The following is a 20,888-nucleotide window of genomic DNA, read 5'->3' as shown; positions in this document are numbered from 1 at the left end:
TATAGTCATCATAACTTTTCTTGGGTTGCCATTCTCAAAGTCCAACTGAGGTCATAGGACATTATTTCCAAAACTACATTTTCAGTAAGTGTAGTAAATACTTAAGAAAAATTAGACATCATGCAATAAACTCACAGTGTTGATCTAGAGAAAAACGCCTGATGAATCCACAGATTAAATATTTGTACAATGCACCACAGAGATGCACAATAATAAACCAAGACATAGATACAACCATTGCTTCAGGGATCATGGGGGATTGAGGAAAGGTAACAGTCTTTCGGTTGGGTTTGGTTTTTTTTTTCATTTACATTTGAGTATTACTTTTTCCCTCTGGCAATATCATGAAGGGAAAGAACAAAGAAACATATTCTTTTATGTTTAATTTATGTTAATAAATGTAGGAAACATACTAGATTAGGGCAGGCAGGGATTTATGGAGGGGAAGCAGGAAAGGTTACAGGAAGCTGTAGCCCCTGCAATAAAAATACCCACAGAAAGGACAAGGGTGAGGGAGGACGATATTTACTATCAAAAGAGGATTAGATTGTCCTTACTGCTATATCAGCAACTTTAGGAAACAGTAGCAAAGACTTCATATTTAGAGAGGTGCTAAGCAATGATGAGAGATTGTGGGAAGAGCTGGCTTTTGGAGAAACTCAGAAATAAGGCGGGGCATATGGTATATAAATATTTGAGGCTCTGAATTAGGAAAATATTGTGCTTTAATTATGCATGACAGATACTTGCATCAATAGAAAAATGTTATCAAAGTAGGCCTTTGATACAGTATATTGGCCAAAAATGTTCCTGTCTGCATTGTAATGCAAAGAGTGTGAATTGCAGGGAATTAGCTGTCACAGATGTGAATGCTGTTTTTTTGTTTGTTGTTGCTTATTTGGATAGTTTGTAAAGTATCTGGGAACATTGGTAGAAAATACAAAATACAAACACAAAAGGCAAAAAATTTCTAAAGAGCTCCATTCCCAATTAGATATTTACATTAAACAACTAGTTTACCAAAAGTGCTGTAACCTGGCAAGTCCCACTAAGAACACTTTGAAAATCTATCCATTTCTCCGAAGTGCCTAACAGAAATCTGAGAGCCTTTGATACCTTTGCACAAGCTTTTTTTAAGGATATATCATTTTAAGGATTGAAGATGAAAGGACTCTCATTCCAGTAATCTTTCATGCGTTTCTGCAATACATGGATTACCAACCAAACCAGTGACCCAATTTAAAATCTTTTTCATGAGTTTGCACAGGTTTACACATGAAGAATCTATACCAAAATATTTTTATGACGAGCTGATCACTGAAACAAGACATTAATGAAACAGTACAGTGAATATACCATGTCTCTCTTACAGAGATAGTAACAGTTCAAGGAAATAAACCACATGTAGAACAAATTTGTTAAACCTCTTCATGAGGTTTAATGAAGTATTAATCCAAATTAATCCAAACTTCTCTCTCTTAGTTTGTCAGATTCATCCAAAGTAATTTTTTACCGCCATCACTTAGCTGTCTCTGTCCCATGGATACACTGAAGGACTGGGTAGCTTTTTCCTTGACTCTTAGATTAAAAATAATTCTTATCTATATTCATTTAACTAATTTTTTTTTTTTTCAGTGTGAATGAAACTTAGTGAATCAAATACTTGGAAAAAGCAAATAAGTATTAATAATTGAGCAAGTTAAACCAAAATCACTTTAACGTAGGCAAATGCAGAACACTTCTTGGGATGTTTACCTTGCTGCTGAATAAACTACCCTCACATCATCTGCGTTACGCTGGGCAGAGCTCTAGAACATTTCTACCAGCTGAACTTACCTCCCCTTCTGTGGACTGCAAGTGCAGTTCTTTCCTACAGGTAGCCTTTAAGTCTCCTGCAGCTGCATTGACTTGCACTCCTCTGGGTGCTTCCATCACCAAAGATCTAGTAGGAGATTCAAGTCTGAAAGACAAAAACAATCACTGAGAAAAAATGCACTGAATCAAACCACCAAAAGCCACCCAGGCCCAAAACCCACAAAGCATGTAGATATAAATGTATTTTGAAAGGTAAAGGAGTAAAAATGAGTTATACATGTGATTCTCTCACTACTCTTTACGGCCCAGGGAAAGAAAAAAAAATTAAGTATGTGTTTGAATCTATTCCTATTTAAGACAGCATTTAAGCATATACTGATATAAGCTTGTCTGCTAAGTGATGCTTTCCGGCATTAGTACCTAATTTACTGACTGTACTAATGCTGAAATATAGGTACTTAAGAATCCACACGTCTCTGTGAGTGCTTCTGTAATGACAGCTTAATAACGAGTCTGCTTAGTGACCGATGACAAATGCTCAACTAAATAAAAAGAAAACAAAACACTTAAAAAGTTTTAAATAATGATGTAAAACTGACTAGAATGACTTTGCCTTCACAGGCTCATTCATATTTCGGGTAGGTGTAGCAGCATTATGTATAAAGAAGAGAGGAAAAGAAAATCTGTTATGTCTCTATTACTGTGGGTTTTCTGCATGCTTTTTCTGTTCTGTAAAATACTCATTATGCTCTTTAACCCTGTTATAATAGTATTAAGATGCAGATAGCTGGGTCTTGGCATCTTTCCTCAAAGCAACTATTGTTCTTCTACTGTCAGTCTTTCCATTTCTCTCTACCCTCAACATCCTCCATCAACCTTAATGCAGAACTATGATACTTTCTTAGCTATGATGTCTCACAGTATTGTACAGGTTTCTGTTGAAAGGGAAGTACTAAAGCAAGGATTTCGTAGAAGTTGTGCTCACACACTGACTAGGAAAGATGATCGGATGAAAACTGTATTGAACTAGGAAAAAAAAAATTGGATTCCAGTTGTGTTCAGCTGTAGACTTATTGCATAGTCCCATTAAGAGGAAGACAAATCTTTTAATCTATTTATATCCCAATAATATAATGACAGAACATAGTTCCACTTTATCTGAACACAGGCTTTTTGTAAGATGAAATATATTAATGGTAGAAATGTCTGGAATGAGTAGCTTGAAGAAACCATTGTATTTCCCTCTTCAACAAATTGTATTTTGAGTGTTAGGTCACATCCATCCAAAAATATAATGAGGTGCTAGATTTATAAAGGAAAGAACAGTTTGACAAAGAATTTGCTACAGAAAAGCCAAATGAAAGATCTGTCAGGCAACGGAACAAGAGAATTTCAGTGCATTTCAACTATTCAATTTTTTAAGTGTACAGAATAGTGATGGATTATCATTTTGGAACCAAAATGCCACATTTGCATGCAAAGTAAGTCACTGAGATGGTGTCTGTGAAATATTTGTTTGTTACATGTCACTGATACTCAACAGGGAAAGGAGAAAAAAAAAAGGAAAGCAATTGTTTGGCAACACAAAATGAAACTATTAAAAGCAGGTGTCCAGATAGAGGAAAACACTATTTGCAGCTACCTATATAAAAAAAAGCATACATGGGATACATATAGATAGGAGAAAAATCTATATTTCTGTTAGTGCTAAGCCATTTTCTTTCATTTTTTTGACACTGTAGGGAGAAGTTAATAGAAGGTTCTGCAGTTCTTTGTACCAGGGAAGAATCTAAATATCATGAATTATTTAATCATGTACATCAGTGTTTTTCAGGTGGTGGTTTGTGAACTTCTGATGACTATAAGACAGCAGAAAAAGAGCTTCCAAAACCTTTTAGAAACTGTATAAAGTTTAGAAATTAGGTTTTCAAAAGTACTCTGTTGCCTTAATGAGGTTTTACCTTGAATTTAAAAGGACATTGAATTGTATAAATGTTAAATGATTGGATACTTCCATTCCATATTTTTCAGCAGCATATTTTTGCGACTTATAACCTGCTTTCCAGGAATATTAACATTTCTTAGTGGTTTCATCTGCCATTTCATAATCATGAAGACAAAAGAGCTCTTAACTACATTTATTGCATTGAATTGATGTGTATTAGCAAAGTCACAAATATTTCTGGTTTCGTAACATCAAAACCACTCTCAGCCCTGACTGAAATTTTTCAGCAGGTGGACAATAAAAATCTGTTTAGGAATATCTTTCAAGAAACTATTATTTTGTTTGAAGAATAAACTTTTTTTTCCAAAGCACATGACAGTGTCTAGCTCAGAGTTGTTTTGTCTAGTTTCATCAGTTTTTAATGAACTACATTAACACAAATTACTTCCAATTTGTCTAAAATGAAGACATTTGGGCAACTAATTTCTCAATTTGAGAAGAACTTGTTAATATCAGCCTTCTACACACTGTGGAGAAGAAATTTCTTTTTCAGACAATAGATTTTTTTTTTTTAGCAGTTTCCTGAAATCAAATAATGTGGTAGAAATGACAATAAATGGCTGATGATCAGCAGAATAGTTTTTAAAACACCACCCATCTATTAGTAAAATTGAATGCCTAAATCTACTAATTTACTTCTCTTATTATTATTCTTCGGATGATCGACATTTGAAAAGTGACTTAGCTGCACAATCTGCAGCGTGTTACTGGAAATGCAAAAGTCTATAAACATAGATTATTTCCTCAATGTTTTGAGATAAATTATGTTTGATATGCTGCTGCTTTATAATATTTTTTCTTTGTCATATTTCTGAAAGCTTTAATCTCTACCATAAACTTATTGTAACACTCCACATTGTAATACTCATCCCTCCAAGGAAAAATGCATTGTTACAATAACATATCAAGAATTTGCTTTCCTTTCAGATTTACTGATGGCCTGTCACAGTGGCATTTACATCTATGAGTGAAACCTATTCATATAATTTAATTTTTCTTTCCCGAACAACAAATAGCTATGATGGAGAAAGTAACTACTGCTATTATTAGACAGAAACTACAACACTATAGGAAAGACAAAGAGACTTTTAAAAAGAGGTTTTTAAATAATATAATCTGTCAATTCACTATATGTGATGCAGGCAGATGATATATCCAAAGCAGAGAAGGGTTTTTTCCTTTTTAATTATCAATGGTTAATTTGGAAAAAAGATAAATTTCAGAGGATCAAAGCGATATGAATTGGAGTTGAATTCATTAAAGAATTATTGCTAAAAAAGGAAGCTTTTCAAATATCTTGAATATGTTCCTTTGAAGGTATTAAAATATTTCTCATCAGAAATGCAGAAACATTTATTTTTCATTTGGTATTTTCTGTTTACAAGCTGACCTAGATTGCATTAGAGAAAAATTTTTTAAAAGATGAACCGAAAGGTTTCATTTTGGGTTTTAAGAAATATTTTAGATTTACCTCTTGCATATCCTTCATACTCACATGGGATATAATTTATCTATGTTAATTTTGTTCTGTTGGCTAGCAGAAGGTATTTCTTAAAATAGAAGGAAATAGAAGATTCCCCTGTGCAGATGTGAATAATTTATTTGCTTCGTGTCTACTTAAGCAGTGGATCCAACCCATGCTACTTAGTAAAACAACCGATATGAACCTCTACCAATTTGGAATTTGTATTAAAAACAGGGGACTAAAAAATATGCTGTCAACTAGAGATCGCACATGTAAAGCAGGTACTCATTTCCCCTTTACTGGCATCTTTACTCCTGGTGATCAAGAAATACCTCAATACTTCCAAGTATTTAACTTTTATATATGATGGTCTTGCCAACATACGTTGTTGTGGGTTTTTTTCAGTTAGCACAGGAATCCTGTTATTAAAAGAAAAGTTTTGCAAATATAGAACCAATGGAAAATCTACACATTGACTTGCTAACCTTTTGTAGATTTCTATAGATTAAAATAATTGTGACATCTATCTTGCTGCCTGTAGGTAAAGAGTTGTGGCAAACTGGGGCTGCAGAGTGGTAAGGTACACAAAGAGGAGAAGGGAAGACAAGTGGATGTGCCAAGCCTCTCTCTATCCCTCTTCCTACTTTTTCCTTGTAAACAAGCACTCCCAACCGTGAAACCGCATAGAATGCAGGGCCTTCCTCTTCCACAAGTGAAGCCATTTTGTTCCAAATTAGAATTAAGAATTTTTTTAAAAAATAATTTTGAAAATGTTGTTTTCCAGAAACCTCAAACAATTTTAAATATATATTCTTTCCATTTCTATTATTATGAAAAGAACAGCTGGCTGCCCTAACGCTCAAAGAAACTGTTTTCAAGAGTTGTCCAGTGAGACTAAGAGTCCTTAAAGGAGTCCACTGAACACTGATGGTGCTAGATAAAATTAGGCTTTCCATTCAGTCCATTTCCTGGAAGTCAGGCTGCAAGCTCCAGTAGTATGCATAAAGAATAACCAGGGACTTTTAGGATTATGGTGACAAAAATCTGGAAGACTTTTTTTAAGATATTGCAAGTATTCAAACAGAGGATTCTTGATTACCTGCATTAGACATCACAGTGGGAATGCTATGAAATTAAAATTACTATTCACTCTTCACTCATTTCAATCTCATCACTTACACTATTTACAAGATTATACATGCATTTTTTAACATATATATAAAAGTGACTAAAAATCTCTTTTTGATACATTTACATGTATCAAAATGTGCACCTCTGCAAGATGCACATGAATCATTGTCAGAAGAGTTATTTTTCTTGAAGCTTGTTGTATTCCAATGTTTTTAACATCTTATATTTTTATCTTATCATTTTAACAGCTTATATTTTCATCTTATCTTTTTAACAGCTTATATTTTCAGGATGATTTTTTTTTTTAATTGAAATGCAAGGGTAAATGTGCAGGCCTCATGAATCTTTAATATTGTTCACTGATCATCAGCTATCCTTTATCAAGAAGCAAAATTCTCATATGTTCATGTGAAGCTCTCTTTGATCTATGTGGGAACCTAACCTTTAAGGGCACAATTTGGCTACTTTGTGACTTTACAACATGAGTCTTAAGTAAGAGAAAGTTAAATAAATGGCCTAAACCAGTAAATATTAATATGACTTTTTTTTCCAATATCCAACTTTGCAACTCATGGACAATAAACTTGAATAAAGAGGAAACTTTCTTGACTTAAATCAGAACAGTAGAATGGCATTCAGTATAGCATTTCATGTTATGTCCGTGCTCTGCATGTCACTGACTATGGCACGTGTCAGCATGCCCTTATTATAACTTCTGAAATTCTCATTAACCCAGAAATCACCTCATCGGGCTCAAATCTGAGTTCTAATTGCCCTGTACATACCACTAGTTTCAGTTCAGTGGGTCTGCATTATCATAGCAACACCTCAAACAACTGAATATTTTAATGTTATTTGATATAGATGATAAAGCAGAAAAACAATTTCCCCACATAGGGAAATAAAGGATCTCTTCTGAGAATATAACAAACATTAGTTACTGAGGAGGAAAAGTAAGGAATAAAATTTCATTGAAGAGTTTTTCATGATGTTATTAAAGGACTAGAAAAAGTAAACAAACATCAAGGAAAGGTGAGGAGTGCTGGAGAGAGCAAATGTTTAAAGCAAGAGCAAAATAAACAGGTGATGTGAGGAAGGTTAAAGAGAACTTAATGCACGGTTGTTTCTTAGAGTGGGTGAGGGCATAGCCAGAATAGCTAAAGACAGGGAAACTATCAAAATCAGAAATAATATTAAGAACATAACAAACCAAAAACCTAACTGGAATCTCAGGTAGTAAAAAATCATGCATTCTAGCATGTAAAGTCCACTAAAACTCAAAACTTTGAAAATCAGGAAAATCAGTAGAAATGTAAGGTTTAGAACCTGCGCTTTTATTTCTTAGAGAAATACCACAACATGCTTGAAAGTCTAAACTTTCAGGCTGTAAGGCAAATATTTGCATATGAGACAATGCAAAATAGTCCCTTAAGGAAAGGTATGGCAAAAGGATTCCTCATAGCGCTGACATCTTAGAGCTACCCCTGTTCTACCCAAAACATTCCCCTCCCTATAATCTTCCTTACTTTTGTTCTGTCCTGAAACCCCTTCTACACATGCCCTGCCACTCCACTAAACATCCTTACACGAAGTTTATTTTCTTTCCAGATATAGCTTCATTTCCTGAGTTGTCTTTCAAAATATATTTTCTTAAAATAGAAATCTATCTTGTCAGAAAGAGATTGAAGCAACATGCCCACAGATAATGCTCAAGTGGCTGTCAAGAGTAAGATCTGGACATAAAGCTCCTGGGGGAGGCTGAAGAGCCAAACTGGGCTCTTTGAACAACTAGAAACACATGAGAACTGGATGACATAAAATCTTCTCTGTTTTGAAAATCATTAGCTTCCTGTGATTAGGAAGTGACAGTCCAGACCCCCTGTAATCTTCTAATGATATTTTCAATATTGTTTCCCTAAAGGGCCTTAAGCTGATATAAATGGATATATTTTAGTTGACATAAACTGTGACATGGTTTTGATCCACATCTTGAGGAAACTGCATCTCATGTGGAAAATTATTCTGTTGAAACTCCTTTGACAGGTCGGCTTCAACCTCTGCAGATTAAGCATAGCAGAGAGCTTGGAATATAGTCTCCAGTGGCTCATACTTGGACTGTATCTAAACAGTCCAAGAAGAAAATGGCCCCTTAAAAAAAAAAAAGGTTTGGTGACTTTACTTTCAGTCACTTTTTTAGGGTAAGCACCATTTCGGAAAGAACTGGAGAGATTTTTTTTACCTTCGGCAAGACAAAATAGAGTGGTAGACTATGAAGGAGCCAAATAGCTTTTTTCTTTCTTTTTGGCAGTGAATTCTATCTTGAAATACAACTGAGGATAGAATCAAAATTGCAGGATAAGACATGTAAAATCATTCATTCTTCTCTACTGCTTAGGCTACCTCTGGAGTTCTCTGTATTATTATAGATATAAGCAATAGGAGCTGTTTGGTGGACTGTGGAACTAATAGTTTTATAAACTCATGTGCTCCCTGTAACTATCCACCACACAACCCCTCATCCTCTGAACCTCCTTTTTCTTACACCCAGCCTGTATGAGCTTCAGATCCTTTGTCTGGCTCCAACATGGTGCTAGGACAAGAACCCAAACCGTACCCTCTGCACCCACAACCACAACACTGCTAGAAACTCCATGTCCTCCACGTACCATAACCATGACCTGACCATGAAGCAAGATATGTCAGAAGTTGAGGATAGTCTGAAGCCATGTGTGTACAAATGGGTAAACTGAGAGCACTAAATACTTACAATACTAGCTGATTTTCTGTTAGCATCTCTAGTTAGGCACTCGTTTGCAGAAAACGCATAGAAACTTAAGGATCTTTCACCTTTCTATCAAATATGGATGAAACTGCCTAGCTGCTTCACAAATTATCAGGGATATGAGGGGAGAGAATAGATAGCAAAATTAAGAAGCTTTGTTTTCTTGGGAAAGTGGCTGAAGAGTGGCGTAGAAAATGGAGATACTCCTGTGAAGGGGAAAAAAGAACAACTTGAGCAAAAAAATCTCTGGGGATGAATTTAGTATAAGGAAAGAATAAGGAAATTAAATGTTGCTCAAATGAAAAAAATACAAATAGCACTTTTTATTATTGCACTAGTAAGACTATTTGCTTAAAATCATAAGAAAGACAGGAAATGAAAATATTATGGATGTTACAGCAGTGTTACTTGGCCTTAATGATGTAGAGTACAAATTTTATGGACTATAAGTAGTATATCAAATCACATTTCATCAGAAAAACTACAGCAAAAAGGAGTATGTGGGTATGGTGGAACAAGACTGTATTTGGTTTAGAGTCCAAAGCATTTCAGAAATTAGTTCTGGCGCTGAGGGCTGTTGTTGAATTTCCATTAAAAAAAATAGTTAAACACATCTACCTGGAATATCTGTGAAAATGAAATACTTGAACAAAGCATGTGCTTTCGTATCTAGTGCTAGGCTGGAACTACATGGAACTAGAATTTCTTGAACACGCAGCAGCAGCTTGTGTCTGGAAGCGGTGTAACAGCCCTGGGGCAACCTCAGATGCAACAAGCCTTGCTGGAGCTGAGGGTGCTATTGAAATCCTGAGCATCTCCCCCTGGGACTCTGAGCACCTCTGCTGGTCACAGCTGCTGTTAGACCTGAGCGGGCTTCATGTAAAGAAAGATCCTCAGCTGCCTTCACACTAATCTGCAGAGTGTAAAGTTGCCTTGTCTTTCATTAACTCAGCACTGCGCAAATGCTTTCTATGGCTCCAAGCTTTACACGGGTTTTGAGATAGGATTCATAGGGTGTTATATTTACACTCAGAACCCGCTTAGCCTGAGACAGGTATGCTTGGAGCCTATCCGTGCGTTTCTGAAACCATGGCATGGCATAATCATAAAGCAAACATAATCCAGTCACTGATAATAAAGAGCTTTAGTTGTCCCTTTTGTTCCTTTTGGAAGGCTATTCCAGAACCTCTTGCATCTGAGAGGCAGAATGCAAATTTCTATCTAATATTTCATCCGATATTCACCATCATACTGTTGAGTTTCACAATATTCTTATTCTAGTGCTCAAGACTTTCTGATTGCCAGTGCTTCCAAACCTGTGTACCTCTTTCTAGCACAAAGAGAGTTATTAAAACTGGAAATAAGATCAGTCCTGAAGAAACTCTCCTTGCAATCTCCCTCCAGGCTGAAGGAGGGATTTGAAAAATACACGCTTATTAGTACCACTTAAAATTTATTTAAATATACTCTTCTCTGTCTTGCCTTTTAATTTCTCATTAGATATAGCACTATATCAAATACTGTACTTAAACTCCATTCTACCTGTTTTCTGTTTTCTAGAAGATCAGGTATCTTATCAAGGGAAAAATATTTCTTTGGATTGGCACAATCTAGAATCATAGAATCATAGAATCATTAAGGTTGGAAGAGACCTCCAAGATCATCGAGTCCAACCATCAACCCAACAACACCATGCCCACTAAACCATGTCCCTACCTTCATCTACCCACCTTCTATTTCATCCCAATATTTACTTATCTTCAAGCCCTTCATAATTCTTTTCTTTAATGAATCTTTCAAAATAATATTGTAAAGCATTGCATACTAGTGAGTTCAGACTAAAGGGTCTAACATACTAGATGACTCTTTTAACCCATTTTTTCTATCTATTTCACTATACGTGTTACCTTTGCCAAACCATCAGCCCCACAGTGTGTGTTTTCCACTTTGAAAGCTTTACTATAAATTTTGGCTATTTGACCTTATTTTCACACTTAGTTCAGTCACAGATCAGGAATAGAGATTATCCAGCCTGCTAAATTAACCACACAAAACTCAATAAATTTTGCTATCTATTGTGATAGCAATACTTTTTTTCCTTCATATCTCAGTTCCTACTAGAGCCTTTTCCCTTCTCCAATGTCAAATATAATCATCATCACTGAACACTAAAGCAAATTATTCTTTCAGTTTAAGAGCCATACCTAGTTACCTTTTGTTCCTACTGTGTTCTATCTGCATAGTAATTATAACCTTTTATTACTAGCTTTCTTCTCTGTTCATTTCAATTTAAAAAATATATATATAGGCATATATATGTAAAAAAAGAAGCTTGATTTTTGGCAATTTTTCACATTTTTACTACACCCATCTCTATTTTTGTAGGAACATGTATGTTAAAAAAAAAAAATCATACTTTTAACAGCTAGGGATAAGACTAAGCAAAGAAATTTCTGTCAATACACATGCCCAAGCACTGAAATAACTATTTAAACACCAAATACAAATTCTGAAAACTTAAATAGTAAATATTTCCACTTTATTAAAAAAGAATACTGAGAAAATAACTAGAACCTGTCATCATTAAAATAGCATAGGAAGGAAGCTGGGTTTTTTTACTCTACTGCATCTTCTCCCTTTTCATGAGGTTTGGTTTATTATTTGATTGCTGGGTAAAATAGATGAGCAGAGTCCCAGTGCTTTTGTTACTCTCAACCTGCTCAGACGACTAACAAGTTAATGTCAAAATTTCTTTTTGATGCCTACTCTGGCTCCAGGCTTTTATAGAATAGATATTTTGCCCTATTATTAAACCACCCGTTAAATGCCAAAAAAAGATGGCTCTCGCAAACCATCGGGCAACTCTGAGTGAAAGAGTCCTCTTGTGCAAGATCTGTGTATTTTTAATTCTTATCAGAGGTAAGTAGGATCTTACTAGCTTGGGTGGTTCCTTGCCGCTTGATCAATTTTCATCTCATTATGCCCAGCATTAGCTTGCAGGATTAGCTGATAGTCAATGGTATGTGGGGCTTGACATAGAAAAGAAAAAAAACCCTATTAAATTTGATCTTGCAGTTATCTCCAGAGAACAACAAATTAATTTACCCCCTTATTAAGGAGGTTATTGAGGGCAAAGCTATCTGCATTTAACTAGTCACCCTCTTCTGTGCATGGATATTACCTATTAGTGCACCATGTTTTAATGCACTATTAGCCTAAAACAAATATTTGGGGACCTATTATATTGGCAGTTTAGTTTTCCTAACTGTGTTCCTGTGAGAAAAAGTAGCGAGAGAAATACGAAGATTAAATTATTAAGATATAATTCATTTTCCTGATTCTAAGGCATGATTCTTTTATGCTGCTTATCCCAGCTAATGAAAGTCAGATTTAATTAGTTTTTGGGATTTGACACAAAAGGGCTTACCAGCTTTCACAAAGGACTGTAGAAAAACATTTTCTGAAAGCAAAACCTTGCTAGCTATTATTTGAAAATGTAAGACAGGAGAAAGATGTGACCAAAGTGGCTGGGCATATAGGAAGGAATTATTTTAAATCACAACTGAATTTTATTTTTACACAACACATTTTTAATAGCAAATATTACAGATGTTTCTCTGTGTGAAGACCTCAAAATCTGGCTATAGAACAAAGAGTGGCTGAGGCAAAACTTAGATATGTGAAGCTAAAATGAATCTGACTTTTTGGTTTTGGCTCCCTGTCCAGAATAGATTGAGTTAAAATCCCAGGACTTTTGGGGCAAACACGATGAGGCTTGTGGGTATCAAAATCTTAGTCCAAATTTTATAGTTCAGTTTCATTCCCAGTAATCAAGGTGGTCAGAATTCCACTTTTTAAATTCAGTAGTGAATTGTTTGACATATCCAAGGTTATGAATAGTTTTCCAGCATCTTTTTTTTGGAGGGGGGAAAAAAAAAAAGGGTATTACTTAAATATACTCATATCTTGATGTCTGAGGTTTATTACTTGACCACAAATACATATTCCAACATGAAAAATATGGGATCATTTATATTTTAATTAAAAATATAATGTAAATTCTGTTATATTTCAGCCCTGTATACAAGTATTCTCATAGCCTAAGATATTTGCATTTATGCACTGCAACTTGCTGTCATACTGCAATCACCTGTGTCCACTGAAAAAATGAACTTTAATGTCAACTCAGCAAACTTTCTACTCTCCCATGTTACCGTTAATTTCAAAAGTCCCAAGGCGCAGAGATGCGGCATTTGTAAAAATACATCTTTTTAGGACTGCCAGTATGATCTACTGGACACTGGCTAAGTTTATACTAAAACATTAAAAAGTGGTAGGACCCAGGCCAGACCACTGGAACTCAATCATCTATGCAGCTAAATAGTTGCTGGCATATTTGAGAGTCAATTGAGAGTCAGTTACAACTCTCCCAAACAATTTGCAGGCACTGTTTGAAAGATAGCATGAGTCAAAGACCATTCCCACTCGGCATTTAGGATGCAACTATTCTGTTTTAGAGGATAAAATGATTTTACAATATCAATGTAGTTGTATCAGTTGGGCCTGAAGCCAGAAAAGGGGTTCTGGTATTCTTTTGTTTCTGTGACAGAGGTAGCTTCTGAGGCCACAGGGAAATGTCATATTAGGTTTGGTGACCTCTTTGTTTGGGCATATTTGGCAAACAAACATTTAAACGATAAACCACTGCTTTCTGACAACATTTTTTAAATTAGCAAAAAAAAGCCATTTTATTTTTTGGGAAAATGAATGCAGGTCTTGAACTTAAAAAAAACCCAAGCAACAGTTTGTTTGTTTGTTTTTTTTTTTTAAATCATTTGAAATATGATTAAAAGGCATATGGTAACTGGAATTTTCAAAGGGATATATATGATCTGAATGTCTAACTGTATTTTGCTGTCAGAAGATATCACACAAACCCACAATTATTTATAGTTCTTTCAAGCTACAAAGTTAAAAAGGGTCTGCAGGTTACCCTCGAGAAGATTCATGCCAAAAGCCAAGAAAACTCTGTCCTAATAGTAGTCGTCATCGTTTTAAGAAGCTTAAAATGACTTGAAAGTTTTAAAAAAGGAATATCACTGAATCCTAACTAATATATAGGAGCACATGTGTACAAAAGCTTGCAGAACACAATATAGACTGACTATATTAAGAATAAAATCACTTACACATCAGCTAATGCTGCTTGACCAAACAGCAAGGGTTTCCATTTCATCAGTTTTTTAAATAAAAAGTTTGGGTTAAGTTCATTATTAATGAGAGGGCAGAAAGTTGAATGGAAAATTCTCACTAATTTACGTCCACCTTGGAAAAATGAGCTGAAGGAACGGTGGAGTTGAAAAACATTAAGCAACAATGGATATCATAGGAACAAATAAAGCCAAAGGACAGGAGAGGTGAATGCCCAATATTTAAGTTTCACAAGCAACATGACGTGATTTTAACCCTAGTGAATCTGAAGACACAGGGTTATCTGTTTTACCATACATTTGCACTCTGGTGTTTTTATTTAATTATTAGAAAGAGGTAGACAAAGCAATGTCTCCACATTCTTTTGAGTGGGACAAGTTCCACCCTCTTACTCAAATTTTTGGGCCCCTGAAAAAAAAAAGCTTGTTATGTTTCCACTTTGATTTCTGCTGAACTCCCTTTGATTAGAGACCATACCACCTTGGTGGTCATCACTAATAAATACCTTTACAACTACTCAACAAAGGACTGACAGGAGTCTTGGCAGGGGATAGGGATTTTTAAGATTAAAATCTAATAAGTAGGATCCCCTGGAAGACCCCGAATCATTACATTACCTTAAAATGTTTAGTGTAAATAATCAAACACAATCATTTACTTCTTACACCCCACATACAGTGGTCAAACTTGTCCACGTGGGCATCTTCCCGCACATGATTTCTGCAACATCATTACTGGTTGATGATCCTAAATGCCTTTGCAAATATAGGGAAGGGCATTTAACAATGTTTTTCTGTAGCAATTCATTGTAAACACTGCTGGGCAGGTAAAGGGATAGATATATAATGTTTAGGAATCATAGTAGAATTGAATCAAAGTCTACACTGTTTCTCTCCAGTTCTGCTGAAAGAAACACAAGGAAGGACCTTTGATTTTCTGCGATTGTCATATATTCTCATTAGTCATCCATATAAATTAGATTAGTATTTAACAGTACACATACATGCACTTCAAGAAAAAGCTTTCACTATAAACCTTTCTAAATTTTTTCTTTCCCAGTCTGTAGATGCTTTAGTAAGTCTTAGACTTGATCTTTTACTATTTACTTATTTCTCCACTTTTGTGACTATGTACAGAAAACTTTGGATTTTTTACATTTACATATGTAGCTTCACTTGGCAATTAATTTTTGAAGTGTGTGTGTAGTATTCAAAAAACCTAACAACCCAGAAACACCACTTGAAGAAAAAATCTGGGACTGTTTACTTTCACTTGACTTATATGTTCTGTAACAGCTCATAAAAAAAAAAAAAAATCAAAATCTGGGTATGATGCTACTAAACAGTACCATACTCATTTGACCTTAAAAACACCTGACTATTCCAATCTCTGGGGAAAATATACTTCTCAAGGATTCTGCTACAGGAGGCAAGTCATTTATAAAAGTAATGTATCATACATTTTGTGTGACAAAAGTTTGTGGGGGTTTTTTAACTAAGAAAAAATTGGAGTCTACCAGTATTTTGGATATGTATGAGTCACTGAGTAGGCAGTATATATTATTATACAGATATTTGCTTTTAATTAAGACTTAATTATTTTTGAGAATACTTGATCTTAAAACAACTTTTTGAACACCACCTACTTGAGGTCTTGGGAAGGTTCTGCTCTGATATGGGGTGTCTCCACAGAGTGCCCAAACACTGCCCCTTCCGTGCCTAAAATACATAAATAAAATACAGTACAATTACTTTGGAAAGTAAAAACACATTGAAATGTATGACCACAAATTGACATTTTTAGGACAAAATATCTGATTGAATCCTATAGTAATGATTATCAATATTTCTTCATATTTATGTTTGTATTTCTATATCAAAAACTGGACCGACATCATGTGAAACTTCAGACTTCTGCTTACCAGTAGATTAATTTCACATACAAACCTGAAAACTTTTATAGATCCAAACTTTTCAGCACTGACTTGCCTGAATGCTCATCACAAGACTTTGGAGATGGATTGTTTTACAGATAAGGAAAAGAATATCATAGGTTTGTTTGACAAAAACACATTTTAGAAGTGTCTACTATTTTTTGCATCATGCTCATTTTGACTACTTAAATTGAGACGCCAAGCTTTCAAAAGTTTTGAAATAACAGTCTACCAGCTGAAGTTGCTAGCCTGAATCTCAATATCTGACAGCTTCAGAGTTTCCTTCCATCAGACCTGTCTCACTGAAAACTTTTCTTCTCAAAGAAATTAAAGAGACTTATCTGGAATGTCCTTTGGTTTTAGTGTTGGTAGTGGACACTCATGTATCTCCTACTGGGCACTCAAAATCAAGGCAAAGAAAATGGGTAACTATTTCCTAAAACTGAATTGATTCTTTATTGTATTTTAATTTCTATAACTAGGTTTTAGAATGTAATATAATAACATTCTATAGATGTTACATAACATTAAATTTCTATTACTTTTCTATGACTAGGTCCAAATTGCATATGATAATTCCACATTTTGAATTACATGACCAAAATTTTTCATTGAAAAACCCCTTTTCAATGAAAAATTAGGGTTCTGATAAATGTTCACTGAAGTTATTTGAAAAAAAGACAAATATTTACACAATTCCTTTTTTAAATGCAATTATTTTTTAAGGAGAATGAAAAAAGACCAAAAAAATTAATAAATATCTGATTACAGAAAGTTCTTTATTAAAATAATAGAAAACTCAAGAAACTAACATGTAGTGAAGAGCACTATAAAATCAGTATTTCTTGTAACTCTCAGACACAAGGATTGAATGCATAACAGTCATTTATACTACTCAATTTATATTTAATAGATAACAATAGCCTACCTATGTTGTTAGGCATTCAAAAGTTTGTCTTTTTTTTCCCCTGAACCCTATACCCTATCGTCATGTCTATTTTTGTTTACTGAGTTGTCCAATGCCATTATTTTTGTCTTCCACTTATATAAACTTAGATTTGTGGGGTTATCCATGTGCCTGTAAGCTTTTACTTTCCTTCTCCGAAGATGTGTACTGGGCACCATGTAATGAAAATAGCCTAGACCTACTGTGTGAAAGTCTTTCCAACAGAGAACCACCAGTAAAGATGAAAGAACTGAATAAAAACACATCTAAAACAGGTAATGCGTTTACCTTCTACCACTGGAAAGAAGATCGAGGAAACTGTCTGGGATATAGTTGATTACTAACTATTCTGGGATTAATTGCTGTATTTCAACAACAGAAGTTTTCTTGTTTTCTGAGCCTTGAATTCTGAGTAAACTTAAAAATATACCAACAGTATCTCACAGTAGCTGTGTAAGAAGTGTTCAACAGAACAGAGGCACCACTCTAATTGTTACAATATTTTAAAAACAATAAGGTATTTTCAATTATTTAAATATTTTATTTAAATATTTCACAAGTATTTTCAGAAAGTTTTACTGTTAATGGAGATAAATATTTAGATATTTTTGCAGTTAACCAATAACATTTAGAAAACTGATCTTACCAGGATTTGAAAGCAGAATGAGGCTATAGAATGTTTAATTGATAATACCATTTTACAGTGTTAAAGAGAAAATGTCCTGAGCAAGAAGCTAAAAAAATCTAATTAAACTAAATTATTGTCAGAAAATCATCATTGTTCGTCATCTTCTAAACACCACTTCCATTTAAAAAAAAAGAAAAACAAACAGAAAAAAAAACCCCTTCATTGTAAAATACTCTACTGCTATGGAGTATCCAAGAGATGAAGAAGAGGGGATTTTTGACCTTTAAAGGTCCCTTCCAACCCAAACTATTCTATGATTCTATGATTTCTGAGAGTAATGAAGTCAAGTCCTAGGTTTTTATCTCCAGAAATCTATAAGCTTTACAAATATCTTGGCAAAGCATACTGTAAACATTTTCATTACAACTGCTGCTTTGAAGATCTCACAAGAAAACAACCAAACCCACTTTCTATAACCAAACTTTTCTGAGTGTTATGGAGAACCACAGGCGGGAAAAAACAGCATATCTTTTTACCTAAAAGGTATTCACAGAGGTGCTGTGCAGAATCTGCTTTTTAAACCTGACATTGCCTTGCAATTCTGCTACCTTTAAGAGACAGGAATAGCATGTCTGCATAGTCAGGCTTTCTCTCACTCAAAAGAAATCTCACTCCCATCTATAACGGCATGCAAGAAATTCTACAGGAGCTGAATATCAGAAGTTAAAGAATATGCTTCCAGATCCCATTCACCTTTTTCATCAGCAAAATTAAATACTTTCAAGGCCAAGAGCTTTTTGTATTTTTGAAGGTGGCAATAGGATATGAAGATGTAAATAACCGAGCAGGATGCAGAATTGCCAGTCTTTACTTATGAGGAGACCACAGCTGTAATATTTGAAAGACCAGAATTAATGCAAACATGTATAAAACATTACTGTGGTATGGGTCAGACACTAAATCAATCAGAAATGCCAAAGATAATATTAGGCAAAGACTGATGACAAAAGATAAATGACAGATCGTTCTAAGCCAGCATTAGTATTTCCTCACTTTCAGCAGCATTTGTTTAAAAGATAAGAAGGCCTTTCTCTCCTAACAAAATAGAAATTTGGAAAGAAAGACCAAGTTTGTCCAAGGAGGCTGAAAATCCAGGCAGGTGGAATTAAGGATAAACTGATATAATTAAATAAAATATAGTTAAAACTCAAACCAAATGTACTCCTTTTGTTATTTGAAGATATAATCCCACATACGTTTTTTTCTTCTCACATGGCCTCTAAAGTGAAAGTATAACAGTTCTTGTGGTAAATGTTTTATCCTCAGAAAATATGCTATCAACAAGTTCAAGAATATCTCCAATTCCTTTTAATTTATACTGGAAGGAAAGCAGGCACTTACGATTATCCTGTTTTTAGTAAGAAAGGTGAAAAAGATCAGCCAGCCAGAATTTACTGATGTGTTACCAGCAGTTGAACAGCAGAATCAAGAAAAATGGAAAGGGATTGTACAGTAAATAAAAGACATGGATCAACATTACTTAAAAATACAGAATAGAAGAGAAACTATAGAAAGCTATTATTTATTTTTTAATTTACTATGTGTAAATCTGTAGTGCTTTGATGGGAAGTTAGATCATGTAGTTCAGTACTGCATAGGAAACGGTGCTACAAACATACCTTTCTATGAATAATAAATATAACAATATAAATCAGGATTCAAAGTGAATAGCATGATATTTTTAATGAAAGTGTCCTGGTTTTGGCTGGGATAGAGTTAATTTTCTTCCTAGTAGCTGGTGTAGTGCTGTGTTTTGAATTTAGGATGGAAATAATGTTGGTAACACACTGATGTTTTAGTTGTTGCTAAGCAGTGCTTACACTAGTCAAGGACTTTTCAGCTTCTCATGCCCTGCCAGCGAGAAGCTGGGAGGGGGCACAGCCAGGACAGCTGACCCGAACTGGCGAAAGAGATATTCCATACCATGGGACGTCATGCTCAGTACATAAACTGGGGGGAGTTGGCCGGGGGAGGGGTGACCACTGCTTGAGAACTGGCTGTGCATCAGTCAGCGGGTGGTGAGCAACTGCATTGTGCATCACTTATTTTGTATATTCTTTTATCATTATTATTATTATTATTATTTTCCTTTCCTTTTCTGTCCTATTAAACTGTCTTTATCTCAACCCACGAATTTTACTTTTTTTTTTCCTCCTGATTCTCTCCCCCATCCCACTGGGCGGGGGGGCGGTGAGCGAACAGCTGTGTGGTATTTAGCTGCCTGTTGAGTTAAACCACAACAGAAAGAAATATACTTTAAGTATTTAATAATTTACAATGTTAAAACACTTATATTTTTTACAGAAATAAGACAAGGCTCTATTAACTGTATCCCCTGACTTACAGAATCATAACCAAGACCTACTTTGAGACGAGTGAAATTCTAGAGAGAGATGAATTAATACAAAAAAAGAATAAAAAGAAAAGGCTTGAACCTTCAAGCCCTTTCAAATACAGCTCAAAAGGAAGTAGTTAGGGAACTGAATTCAAAGGAACATGAGTTAGAATGGATAGCTATAAAAAGTGAACTTTCAGAGGAAATAAAATAGCAAGGGCACGGAGTATGTGCAAAGGATGTAAAATCAAAACTGTAAGTGTAACTGAATAAAATTACTCCCACCTCCAGCTTCCAGTGGAAGAGAATGAGCTAAGTAAAGACTTCACTAGGAAAGAAGAATCTGTGAAGGCAAAATACTGGTCAAAGAATACCAGTCGCTACAGAGGTTGCTGGAGAAAACTCAGTAAATAGCACGAGTCAGGCAAAAAGGCCAAAAGTCCAATTCTGTATTTATAGAAAAACCTCTTTATGCATAGCAGATTTATAAACACCAGACCTTTAAAACATACTTTTCTGACACAGAGCAAACCAAAGCGACCCTTTTGCTACAAGCAAAACTAGTTACACATTCCTG

At 34.8% G+C, this 20,888-nt stretch overlaps 1 protein-coding gene across 1 annotated transcript in view; it reads right to left on the bottom strand.

Moving 5' to 3' along the window:
* The window catches only part of SGCZ (sarcoglycan, zeta), a 233,647-nt gene that overhangs the window by 9,357 nt on the left and 203,402 nt on the right, over positions 1 to 20,888 (bottom strand). The window contains exons 5-6 of the mRNA XM_009335134.1: positions 16,055 to 16,127; positions 1,837 to 1,960 (exon numbers count right to left, since the gene is read on the bottom strand). Coding sequence (XP_009333409.1) covers positions 1,837 to 1,960; positions 16,055 to 16,127 — 197 coding nt within the window. The remainder of the gene's footprint in view (positions 1 to 1,836; positions 1,961 to 16,054; positions 16,128 to 20,888) is intronic.

The sequence above is a fragment of the Pygoscelis adeliae genome, unplaced genomic scaffold (assembly GCF_000699105.1).
Source record: "Pygoscelis adeliae isolate BGI_AS28 unplaced genomic scaffold, ASM69910v1 Scaffold21, whole genome shotgun sequence".
Classification (NCBI taxonomy): domain Eukaryota; kingdom Metazoa; phylum Chordata; class Aves; order Sphenisciformes; family Spheniscidae; genus Pygoscelis; species Pygoscelis adeliae.
Note: the sequence above shows the minus strand (reverse complement) of the source record. Positions and strands in the feature narration are given on the sequence as shown.